Raw genomic sequence first — 12,996 nt, forward strand, 5'->3', positions numbered from 1 at the left:
AACTGTACATTCAGCTTGGTTCTCTATTGCAATACTTATGTTTGTGTCAGACTCTTTGGCATCCTTTGCATTGTGGAATTTGATTTACACTCTTTAACGCTTCTATTTTCACCTTCATGTTGCTTATGTTATTTTTGTTATATGTATATCTTTTCTATGTTTTCAGTATTATCAAATGTTAACAAATAATGGTAATTTAGCAATATATTTCTTAACATTCAATTTCTTTTATTATAGTTATTAGCTACACCTATTATTTTGTGTTCTCTCTCCAGCCTTTTAATATCATATGGATCACACGATGGATGAAGGTGCCTAACCATTATCCTTATAGGTCTGGTCTGTTTGTTTCGATTTTCGCGGAATTCGCAGGCTCCTTGTAATCTGCTTCCGTATTTACATTGATTTTGTCCTGGTTGTTGTTTTTTATATACGATACATGGTTTATGTTTTTATTTTTCAAGTCCTTGTTAAGAGCAGCGTAACTTTTTACGTTACTAAATATTACTGTTCTTTGAGTTACATAAAATTTCGATTCGCCTAGTTTTTTCTTCAATACATATCATTTTGCTTCAACGAATTAAAAATACTAAAGGAAGGAGCATTTAAAAAAAAAAAAACATGAAGCCAAATTTTTTGTAGTTGTCTCTTTCTTAGCTACGAGAATTGTCAAAGTCGTTAAAGGAGAGTATTTATGTTATTTTCTTGTCTGGCCTCTACTAAAAAATATGTATAATTTGTAAGAACAAGTTAATAAATTTTTTTAAAGGAAAAACTAAAATATATTAAAACATTTTCTTATTTTATATCTCTTTGAAGAAAAAAACAAATTTAAATAAAACTCATTATTTTTTATATTTATATTAAATATATTATATTATATTAAATATTTATAAGTGTCTTAATATCACAATATTTTATGACCCTCGAAAATGAAAATATTTTGTTTCTTCTTAAAAAGTTCTTATATTATCAGTTTTGTCTCACAATTTTACTGAACAACTATAAACAATATTAATAACAATAAATATAAATATATATGAATTTAAATGACTCTAAAACAGTATAATTTTTAAAAAATTTTAATTAATATGGCGGTTATTACTCACTGAATTAGATGGCATGTAGTAGTATTCTTCCTTATTCATTTCAACTGAGCTTCACATACTAATTCATTCTAAAACAAAATATTTTAGAATATAAATAATTCACGCTAATATTTTATTTTATTTACTGATCAACGGCATCGGGGGGTCTTCATATAATTTTTTGACCAAATCTTCACTCTATAAAGGGAAATATATTTCATTTCATCATATCTAGGAAAACTGTAATCATTCCAAAAAAAAGATCATTAAAATATTTTTTTGTATGCTACATTTTATCAAACACAAACTCATTTCGCTTAAAAAAAATTCGGTCCTGGTAAAATTATGTTATCCGCAGTAATTTTAATTTATAACAAAACAAATGTTTTCTTTTCAAAATTAAAAATTTAAAAAAATTACAAATTATGAATTAATCAATGCACTATTGAATAAATATTTCTTTTAATTATTGAAATGAGTAATATTCACGTCAAGTATTTGGTGTAAAAAAAACTAATTGTTTTTACAAATGGGAATAACAATTTAGATACAACAAATTTCTTTTACAACAAATTTTTTTTGTTTTTTTCACTTGTTATAATTTTTTTATAAGTTTTTATAAAATAATATTCTTTTTTTAATAATTTATTATTAAATATTTTATGATTTTTTATTTACAAACTGCACTAGTTTTAGGTCTGTCTGGGATAAAAAAGTTTTTAAAAACCTTATAAAGTTTTTTCATGCAAACTGTCTGCGATAATACTTTTTGAACAAAAATGATGACATTCTCATTTTCCGATGTTTAAAATTTTTTCAAGTTTTGGAAAGTAAAATTTGGTGTTTTAAAAACTTTTCAAATCTTACAGTTGTCGAAACATGTTTTTTTTGGTTATAATTCAAGGTTTTATTTTTAAAAAAAAATTTTTCATCAACGATAACATTTTTTTCAGAACATTTCAATTAGAAATAAATTAAAATAACCAAAAAAGGTTCACAAATTGTTTTTTCTAAGTTTCACGTTTTTATAATCAATAATTTCAGGTTTTGATATAACCAAAAAATTTTTGTTTATGTTTGATAAATACTTTGAAATTTGACGTTTATAACATATTTATAGTTGCTAATTTCAGTTTGAAAATCTTCGGAGCAGGGAAAGAGACTTATGTGAAGTTTTTGGCTTCACAATTATTTTTTCAAGGTAAGATTTTTTACAGAGTCTAAGCGAGACAGAAACAAAGCTGCTCCTTTCTTTGGTATTTCTAATTTGTTGTTTTACTCTATATATATAATATCATTTAGTAAAATCCGAGAACACTGACATTCGTTACGCGAACCATAATTTCTTTTATTTATTTAGCAGTCTCGTAATAGGATTGTTTTGCAACGGCTTGTGTGTTATTAAAAGGCAGTAATAAATTCCCTTGACTTCAATTGCACAGATATATGTGTTATAACTCCAGAGTACTACTTTTGAACACTTTAGTATTTTTAAGGGCGCCCAAAAGCATTATTTTCGTATATAATTGTCATGGGCAATATCGTTCATTTCAGTGAATCGTTCTGAAGCCATTACTTTTTTTCACTGACCGTTTATAAAATCCCGTTCAATCGTTCATTTCGTTCACTTCCCTACTGTATAGATAATTACATGTTAAAATGCATGCTATTCATATTTATGGTAAATTTTAAAGAAAATAATATGTAATGGGTTTTGTAAATTAGTAAAGTTTTGAACTACAAAATGTCTCTACTTATATAAACCAAAAAGTTTAAAACGAAGATAAAAATTTAAAACTTTTAATTAAAAAAACTATTAAATTACATACAAGTAATTTCTTAAATTTGAAGAAATAAAAAATTTTAAACCATTTGAGTTTAAATTTAATATTCCACGCAAGAAATTTATAGAATAAAAATATTTGTAATTATCTTTATTTTTAATACTATCCTACTTTAATATTTTACCTTAATCCCTAATGTGTTGCAATATTAACTTATAGTGATTAATTTGTTTTTAGTTTTTTCTTTTATTTAAAATATTTAGGTAAAAAAGCGATCGTAATTATTGTCCTTTTTTAAATATTTTATAGACAAATATACGACATATGGTAGCCCATTTAAGTGCTTTCTTTCTTTTTTATTTCATGCAGGTAGCTTTCAATTTGAATCAACTAGTCCAATCTTTCGATTTTCTTATTTAGGTAGATTTTTAATTTGGTCACTTTTATTTGTATCGCATTTATATTAGGCAATAGGCTCATGTGAAGTGAATCGGTCAATTTTATTTGTATTTGTATTGCATTTTATTTATATTTGATAAGTTCTCGTTGGTTTTTGTTTGTATTGCCTATAGCCATAGGTTATTTAGTATGTGTTCAATTTTATTTGTTTTGGTTTTCATTTATACTTCATGTCTCCTTTTATACAATGTTTTTATTTGTATTGTATATTATATTGGTAAAGCAACTAATTCGGTTACTTTCATTTGTTTAGAATAAATTTCATTTACTTCAGATCTCGTTCGTTTTTATTTGTATTGGATTTCGTACATTGTTCAATTTTACTTGTATTGTATTTATATTGGCAACTGATTCGGTCACTTTTGTGTGTATAGCATTTTATTTATTTTACTTCTCATTTGCTTTCATCAATATTGCATATAGGAGTATATCGTTTGTTTTTATGAGTATTGGATTTAGTATATCGTTCAATTTTACTTGTACTACTATTTACTTGTACTTGTACTTATATTTACTACTAATTCGGTCACTTTTATGTGTGTAGCATCTAATTTACTTTACTTCTCATTTGTTTTTATCAATATTCACAGGCATCTTTATTCTCAAGAATCCGTAATACACAACTTACTAATCATTACACACGATGTATTCAAAATTTGTCATTGTACTTTTTGTTAAATGTTTTGGAAATGTTCGTGTCGTTTTGGGATGTTTGAAAAATAAAAAAGGATAAAATACAAAAAATATGCAGATATTATTTTATTTCGTTTAAATATTAATAAAATTTAATATCTTGTTCTTTCAAACTAGTTTCTTATTACAGGCGTTATAATAAATTACAGGCAACAAAATATTTCTCAGCTAAAACGAAAATAGTAAATACATAACAAAATTGTTTTTGAATAAACTACATAACATATGTACATATTTACATAAAAAAATAAAATTTTTAATCAATTTTTCTTAAAATTAGTAAATTTTATGACAAAAATGTATTCAACTAAATTCACAAAATACATACATATTTAAATTGTTCAAATCTTAACATTGCTAAGTATATTTGTCACAGGCAACAAAATAAAATTTAAAGTTCATACAAATTAAAAATACTTCGGTGGGGTCGAAATTATTTTTCCTAATGCTTGTATCCATTTGTCCTTGATGACCTCGTTCTTTGGCAAAGTAAATGTAAATATAGCATTTAGGTTCTCCTTTTCTAGTAGACTATTGCTTCTGCATCCTTCGACGCAACACCCTGGGAGCATTTATATGACGCAACACCTATTTGTATAAACGTAATCAAATATATTATTATATTTTATTTAAATATGATTACAATAGAAACTTTAAAAACTACATCGTTTTTCTTTTTAAATAAACTTTAATACTATTTATGCAAATTCACCTTTGTTTTATTTTAAATATTATGAATATAAGACAAAATTTAGTCAATATAAATTATAAATCTTCATTTTATTTAATAACACAAAAAATTATATAATTATTCACTAAATTTAAATTCAAATTAAATTTTAAAAAGCAAATAAATTATTTTACCGCTTAGCTACAGCCTTCCCACACGAAATTTATATATGGACTAAAGAAATGAATTGTCTTTTCTCTTAACAAAAAACTTTGATTACACACATCCGCAAAAATATTAAAACATCTAGTGCATTATAGGAGTTTATGCAATATTGCATATAAAAGTTATATCGTTAGTTTTTATGAGTATTGGATTTAGTATATCGTTTAATTTTCTTGTATTGTATTTATATTGGCAACCGATTCTGTAACTTTTTTGTATATAGCGTTTCACTTATTTTACTTCTCATTTGCTTTTATCGATATTCCATATAAGAGTATATCGTTCGTTTTTATTTGTATTGGATTTATAATAAATTAGATTAGATTTAGATAGATTGGATGTATGAAATGATTTGTTCTTTAAGATTAGATCGTTCGGGAACAACACATAACTAGTATATATGGCATAGGGAATCAAGCACTTTAAAAGCCACAAAACCATTTTGTTGTTTATTTTAGTACAAGGTGGCGAAAATGGTATCCACAATATAAAAGCAAAACAACTAAAAAAATTATTATAATATATAATAATTTTATAAAATAATAAAAATAAATTGTAAAAAGACAAATAATATTAAAAAATTTAAATTTGTAACTAATATATTTCAATAAATGTAAAAAATATAAATTATGAATCTTTCATTTTCACTTCAATCTTATCTTTATAAATTTAAAAGTATTTCCTATTTACGTATCGGTAATAATTATATTTCATAAAGTATGAATCGATATGCATAGATTTTTTATAAATTGCTTTATTTCTTTATCACTACCTAATACATTCTGCGTATTTACATATGTATGTAAACTCCTATTGTATAGGTTATATTATATTGCATATATTATAATACAATACGAAAATACGCAAAATTTTATATTCATATCAAAACATTCGAATGCTTGTTCCTAACTTTTATGTAATGAAAATTAAATTTTTGTTTTTACTAAAAAAAAAACACAAACTTAACCTTAGTTTAATTTTTGTTCATTTCGCTAGGTTTGATACACTCGTTTGTTTTCACACATTATTTCTTTCTTGCCTTCACAACTCTTAACAAAAATCGAATATTTTGTAAACCGAGATTAATTCTTTAACTTTTGCTTTTTATGTTTAATTTTAAATTTAAACGCAATTATGAAACAAAAAAGAAGGTGGGAACCTATCTAAAAAATAAAAACATTTCTAGGAAGTTTAGGATAATATAATTGTTTAGGATGCATATACATATGCATTTACAAACATATATGTACATACATATATACAAATATTCAACTGAAAAGAATTGTAATTAGTGATGAAAACGAAAAATTTGAAATTTTATTTAGTTATGTGATTCAACTGCTTCAACTATAATTGAAGTTCGTCTAACTTTTGGCGTTAACTGGCCATGAGCTGTATTATTCCATGCCTGTTCTTCTGTTTTTCCAAAAATAATGAACAGTAAATTCCCAATTAAGTATATACCAGCCGATATGAAGAACACTATTTTCCATTGCGCAGGATTTTTCTATGAAGAGCTCGATTATTTTCATGCAACATTTGAGCTACTATTATAATTTACCTCATCCGAAACAACCAAACCGACAGTAAGCGGGGCAATGATACTCATTATATTTGCTGCACAATTTGTAATTCCCATCAAAGTTCCAGCAAAATTAGGAGATAAGTCTATATGATTTACTTGGAATCCAAGGTATGTAGCTGCATTTATTCCAACAGTAATAGTTAACAAAATTATGGCTAAATTTTGATCATTTTTATCGACATATGCTAGAGCAATCAAGGAAACCATCGGAATCCAATGTCCAATTGTATTGAAAAATTTGCGACTAAATGATAGAGACATCAATGTTTTTCTCGATAAAATATCAGATAAGAATGTAAACATAAAACTAAGTAAACACATTGCTAAATATGGTAAAGATGAAAATAAAGCATTAGATTTAATATCCAAATTTAAAATATTTTTCATGTAAGTTGGCATTTCTGTTAATAATGTCCAGAAACCCCAGTTATGAGCACAATGAACAATAATTAAAGCAACAAAAGGCATCGATGTTAAAATTTTGAACCACGGGATATTTAAATTTTTGGTACGCTGATCATCAAATTTTCCAAGTGAAGTTTCAATAAATTTTCTTTCGTCGTCTGATATTGTTTTATGTTGCGCAGGTGTGCTTGAACCATAAATAAACCAAAATATGGACCATATAATGCCAGTTGAACCTGATATATAGAAAATACTGGGCCAACCTAGTCTGGATGAGGCTATTATGCCACTAGACGCGAGCATTATAACTGTCCCAAATTGGGCTCCCGCGTAGCACCATGTTCCTAATTTACCTCGTTCTTCTACTGGAGCCCATTTAGAGAGTAGATTATGCGTTGAAGGAAACACCACACCTTGACAAAATCCTTGAGCTACACGAAGAGCACAAACAAATTGCCAATCTCCTAATGAAGCACATATTGGTGTTAAAATGGCAAGTAAGGAACAAATTAATACACCAAAGAAAAGCATTGGCCTTGATCCATATTTTTGTGACAAGTATCCTCCAGGAACTTGTGTTACGACATACCCCCAAAAAAAACTGCTTAATAATAAAGATTTTGTCTTTTCATCCCATTTATATTCCTAAAATAAATTTAAAAATTTTAACACTAAGTATTTAAAAATAGCTATATATTTATTTCGCATTGCCTCAAAATCAGGATTTGTGTCATTTTTTGACGTCATTGCCACGATTCCCACAGACAAATTAACTCTAAGGGCATACGCCACCGTTAAACACCAAAACAACAGAAAACATTGCAGATGACGAATACCTAGTCCAACTGAAAAAAAAAAAAATTTGTAATTAGTAAGTATAACTATCATTAATCACATACTTTCTTTAGCCCCAATAATATTGTACCCTTCCCTATTTCTGTCACTACAATAAAATATTTCTTTTAAACAAAAAATTACCATCTTACACTCATTTTTGTTTTTAATAAATTATTTTTTCTAATCTAACGCTCACGTGCAACTTTGGCAAAAATTCTTTTATGCGCGTAGCAGATTTCATTGGTATCAGAAAATTTTTAAAAGCTATTCAACTTGAAAAACTTTAATAAAGTTTGTGTATGCAAAGCGGCTGGTACGCGGCTGACAGAAATACAGGCGTGGACCCTAAGAGAGAGTGACAGTTCAGAGCTGACGCATTTACACCTATTCTTATGGGATCTATAGAGGGCCCTTTTTAACTTCATAAATCTCCCACAAGATCAAATTTTTTCAAATTTTTAATTAGAGAAAGTTAAAATCCAATTTTTTTTTACTTTACTAGTGCTTTCATTCTTAAAGTTTTGCGTTATCAAAACATAAAAAAATTTATTTAAAGAAAACCTTCCAGATTTTTTTAAGATTTCAATAAATGCTACACTACAGGAAGAAAAAAAAGTATTTAGTTGCTTTTTGCGTATCTTTTCAAATTTGGGAAAATGTACATTCGATATTAACGATTTGCTAATTTTGTATTATATGTCTCCCAAAACGCATACTTCAGATATACATATTCACATATATATCTATATATTTTTCATGTGTATACTATATTATTTAAATTTATATGCTTCATAATTCATAAAAATTATTGCATACGTGAATTCTTTTTATATTAAAAGTCCATGGAATTCTTTTTGTGATTTTAGTTTTATAAGGAATTATTTTCACATTGTTAGTAAGGCTAATTCGCTAATTTGCCTAAACTACCGCATCAGAAACTTTAGATCTTTATAATTTTTTTATTATACATATTTGTTTTTATATAGGAGACAACTTAAAATGTTGCATCTTTAATAACGATTATAAAATTTTAAAAGCACTTTCATAATTATAAAACTTAAAATCAAATAATTACAAACTTGATATCTATATTATAGCACCAAATTTTTTTATTCACTGTATTATCATTTTTTACACTCAATTCTCAGATATGTTGTCTGACATGGCGGTACAAAAAAATGCGGAAAAAGCTGGAAAATATATTTAATCAAAATTATAGTAAAATTTTGAAATGAAATTTGAATTTTTGATACGTTCTTCAGAAAACTCCAAATTTCATGCTAGTTACGAATTCAACTTTTCGTATTGAAAACCCAAAATGAAAATAGGCAAAATCACAACTTTTCTAAAAAAAAAATGATTCTTTAGAAATGTCATTTCGCCAAAAATACATGCTTATGCAATTTTACAAACAGATTCACAAAAAAAGCAGGGCCTTGGTTATTTGTAATGTCAAGACAAAACTTGACAAAACTTTAAATATTGGGAAAATTAAAACGTCACGATTTACTCTCATTTTTGCTGAAAGAGTATTTTACCAGATCTTGACATTATAATATTAGAAGTATGCATTTTGAGAAACATATCATACAAAATTAGCAAACTCGTTAATATCAAATGTACATTTTTTTCAAATTTGAAAAAATACAAAAAAATCACTATACAGGGTGTCCGCGACTCAATGGTATTCCCGAAGCATGATGATAGTATGCATGCAGACGAGCAAAAAACACCTAATGGCATTTTTCTTTCTGGGCCCTTGTTCTCAAGTTATGGGGCCTCAAAGTTGGAACATGCAAAAACCAGCTTATTTTTACATTTTTATTCATAACTTGGAAAATGTGACAGGTAAATCCAACTCTGTGTACTCATTTTAAAGCTAATGAAATTCTCATTCTAACGGTATACCAGCGGTTGCAAAGATTTTTATTGTTTCAGAGATATTCAAGTGCAAAGTCAAAATTTCTTAAAATTTTTTTTCTAAATTTTCGTTTAACCGTCGTTTACTTATAATTCCACATTATGAACCTGTCGTTTTTTTTACATGAAGAGAAGGCCTTTATTCTGACCTTCATTTTGATATAACATAATGTGTGAAAATTTTTAGAAATAATACCGTTAGAACGAGAATTTCATTAGCTTTAAAATGAGTACACAGAGTTGGATTTACCTGCCACATTTTCCAAGTTATAAATAAAAATATGAAAATCAAACGGTTTTTACGTGTTTCAACTTTGAGGCCCCATAACTCAAGAATAAGGTCCCAAAAAGAAAAATGTCACTAGGTGTTTTTTGTTCGTCTGCATGCATTCTATCATCCTGCTTCGGGAATACCATTGAGTCTCGCACACCCTGTATATGTAAATACTTCGAAAAAAAAATTGGACTGTTTTTATTTTCTTGTAGTGTCGCAATTATTGAAATCTTGAAAAAACGAACTGAACCTAGGTTTTTTTTAAATCAATTTTTTAATATTCTAATAACAGAAAACTTTAAAAATGTAAGCATTAGTAGAGTAGAAAAAGATTGAATTTTAACTTATTCTAATTAAAAATTTGAAAAAAAGTTGATCTTGTGGGAGATTTATGATGTTAAAAAGGGCGCTCTATAGATCCCATAAGAATACGTGTAAATTTGTCAGCTGTGATATAAATACTAAATTTGTTATCGGCTAGAATTTCTTTTAGTGGTAGAATATTCTTGGAGAATCTAAAAATGTGAATTCTGTTGTTTTTCAATTTTGGGCAAAAAAATTTTTTGTGCTGTCAGTTGTGTATTTCTCTACCTAATAACCAGGATATTTCAGGGATGATTCTTTAACCAATTTGCAACGAAAAATCGTCTGATTGGGTGGACGGGTGCAGGTATACTTGTTTTCGAGCTATGGCCTTTTGAGGAAGAAGTACCAATAAATTAGATTTACATGAAATTATTTCCTGTCAAAATTTTTGTTTTTCTTTTTTTGATTTTTTTTTTAAAAACTCGAAGTTTCTCGAAAATTTTGTTGTTTTTGTGTTTCGATACGCTACAATAAGAGCTAAAAGTTAACCACATTCGTTATCTCCTATCTCTCATATTTTTTGCCAGTAAAAGGTGTTAAAAAAAGGGAAAATGTACATTTGGTATTAATGAGTTTGCTAATTTTGTATGCATTTTTCCAAAAATGCATACTTCTGATATAATCACATATATTTTTCATGAGTATACTACATTAATCAAACTTATATGCTTCATAATTCATAAAAATTACTGTATATGGGAATTATAGTTTTATTAGGAATTATTTTCACATTGTTAGTCAGGCTAATTCGTTAATTTACCTAAACTACCGCATCAGAAACTTTAGAACTTGTACAAGTTTCTTTATAAATTTTTTATTACGTTTATTTTATATAGGGGACAACTTGAAACGACACATCTTTTATAACGACTATAAAATTTTAAAAGCACTTCTTAATTATAAAACTTAAAATCAAATAATTACAAACTTAAATTAAAATCTAATAAGATTTTTATTAACTTTATTTTAAATCGTGTATTCTAGACTAAAAAATATAGTACCAAATTTCTTATATTCACTGTGTTATCATTTTTTACTCTCAATTCTCTCAGATATGTTGTCTGAAATGGCAGTACAAAAAAACGCGGAAAAAGCTCGAAAATATATTAAATCAAAATTATAGTTAAAATTTTGAAATGAAATTTGAATTTCTGATACGTTTTTCAGAAAACTCCAAATTTCATGCTAGTATCAAAATTTCTAGGTTTTAGTCAACTTTTCGTATTGAAAACCCAAAATGAAAATAGGCAAAATCATAACTTTTATAAAAAAAAAATTATTCTTCAGAAATGTCATTTCGTCAAAAAAAAATACATATGTATGCAATTTACAAATCCATTCACAAAAAAGGCAGCGTCGAGATTTATATGGTATTTGTTTCATATAATAAGTCAAAAGGTTATTCGTCGATCAGATAATTTTTTTAAAATGTGTAAGTTTCGTGAAATGAAAAGAATAAACAAAAAATTTCCAAAAGAACCTATTATAAACTTTTTAGCGAAAATATTTTTTTTAGTTTAAATAATCATGTATTAATTAGGAGCCATAATTCAATCATTTAACTTTAATTTTAAAGCCACACATACTTTGATATTAAAATAAAACATAAAGATTGTGGAATAAAATTGATAATATTAGAAATTTTCAAATAAAATATACTTATTTTTAATGACAGTTAGATATTTTAATATTAAAATACTTATACTTAATTTAATTAGGAAATAAATTTTTGCAAAAAGAAGAAAAATTAGTGAGTTTTCTTAAAATTTGATCTCTTTTACAAAAATTTCAAATAAAAAACATGTTTTAAAATATTGTTTAGTTTTTTCGTTTAAAAATTTTTTTATATTTCCTACAAATCACACATATTTTAGAGTAGAGGCCAAATAAAGAAATAAAGTAAATACACTTTTGCTATGACTTGGACAATTTCTAATTTGGACTAAAGAAGGAGACAACTACAAATAACTTGGCTTCATTACTTTTTCAAGATGCTCTTACTATAAACATATGTAGAATACACATTTTAACAAACTTAACAGTTTTTTATGAGTATTAAATTAATGTCTTTATATCTAACTAATGTCTTTATATCTAACAAGTCCCAATACTCAATTTTTTTTACGAAATGTTACGAATTTTTGACGTCGTTGTTGGTTTTTTCTTTAAATGCCACTGATCGTGTCATATTTCTAATATTTCAAAAAATCTCAGGATATTATAAACATTTTTTAAAAAGTTTCCCATTTAAATTCTATTGCACGAAAAAGAAGGAAAGGTAGGAGGAAAGAAAGAATGATAAAAAATTTGAAATTCATATTTCAGTATGGTTTCGAATGTTAATGAGGAAGGATGTATGTTTTTTCATGCACATTTTGTATTTGCCAATAAGGTAAGTTGAGTAGTGTCGGCTAACAAAAATGTTATTAAAAGTAATATAGGTTGACACATTTCAACAATTTGAATTATCTCATTTCGATTATTCATACGTTACTTATAAAATTGTTTCAAATAATTTCAGTTAGTTTTTAAATTATTAAAAATAAATATGTATGTACCTACTTCCAATAAATTTTTTTTTAAATAATTATTTTAAAACTATTTCAAACATGTTATATTGAGTGCTTCAAAAATTTTGCTGTGCTCTTTTTTCATATTTTATTAGTAGGTAAACAAGAGCAATCTATTTA

At 26.2% G+C, this 12,996-nt stretch overlaps 1 protein-coding gene across 4 annotated transcripts; it reads right to left on the reverse strand.

Moving 5' to 3' along the window:
• Window positions 1–5,490: 5,490 nt before the first annotated feature.
• On the reverse strand, window positions 5,491–9,093 carry LOC129612313 (putative inorganic phosphate cotransporter). 4 transcript variants are annotated; one of them, XM_055525859.1, is made up of 4 exons: window positions 8,826–9,093; window positions 7,621–7,754; window positions 6,481–7,554; window positions 5,491–6,426 (listed from the first exon to the last, which is right to left on the reverse strand). In XM_055525859.1, the coding sequence occupies exons 2-4, from the start codon at window positions 7,654–7,656 to the stop codon at window positions 6,241–6,243; spliced, it is 1,296 nt and encodes a 431-aa protein (XP_055381834.1). In that variant the 5' UTR covers window positions 7,657–7,754; window positions 8,826–9,093; the 3' UTR covers window positions 5,491–6,240. The 4 variants fall into 4 exon arrangements, with proteins under 4 accessions (XP_055381834.1, XP_055381833.1, XP_055381835.1 ...); XM_055525858.1 differs by lacking the exon at window positions 8,826–9,093 and adding an exon at window positions 7,896–8,748; XM_055525860.1 differs by lacking the exon at window positions 8,826–9,093 and adding an exon at window positions 7,888–8,748.
• Between the last annotated feature and the right edge of the window lie 3,903 nt (window positions 9,094–12,996).

The sequence above is a fragment of the Condylostylus longicornis genome, unplaced genomic scaffold (assembly GCF_029603195.1).
Source record: "Condylostylus longicornis isolate FDR11 unplaced genomic scaffold, ASM2960319v2 ptg000066l, whole genome shotgun sequence".
In the NCBI taxonomy this organism is placed as follows: domain Eukaryota; kingdom Metazoa; phylum Arthropoda; class Insecta; order Diptera; family Dolichopodidae; genus Condylostylus; species Condylostylus longicornis.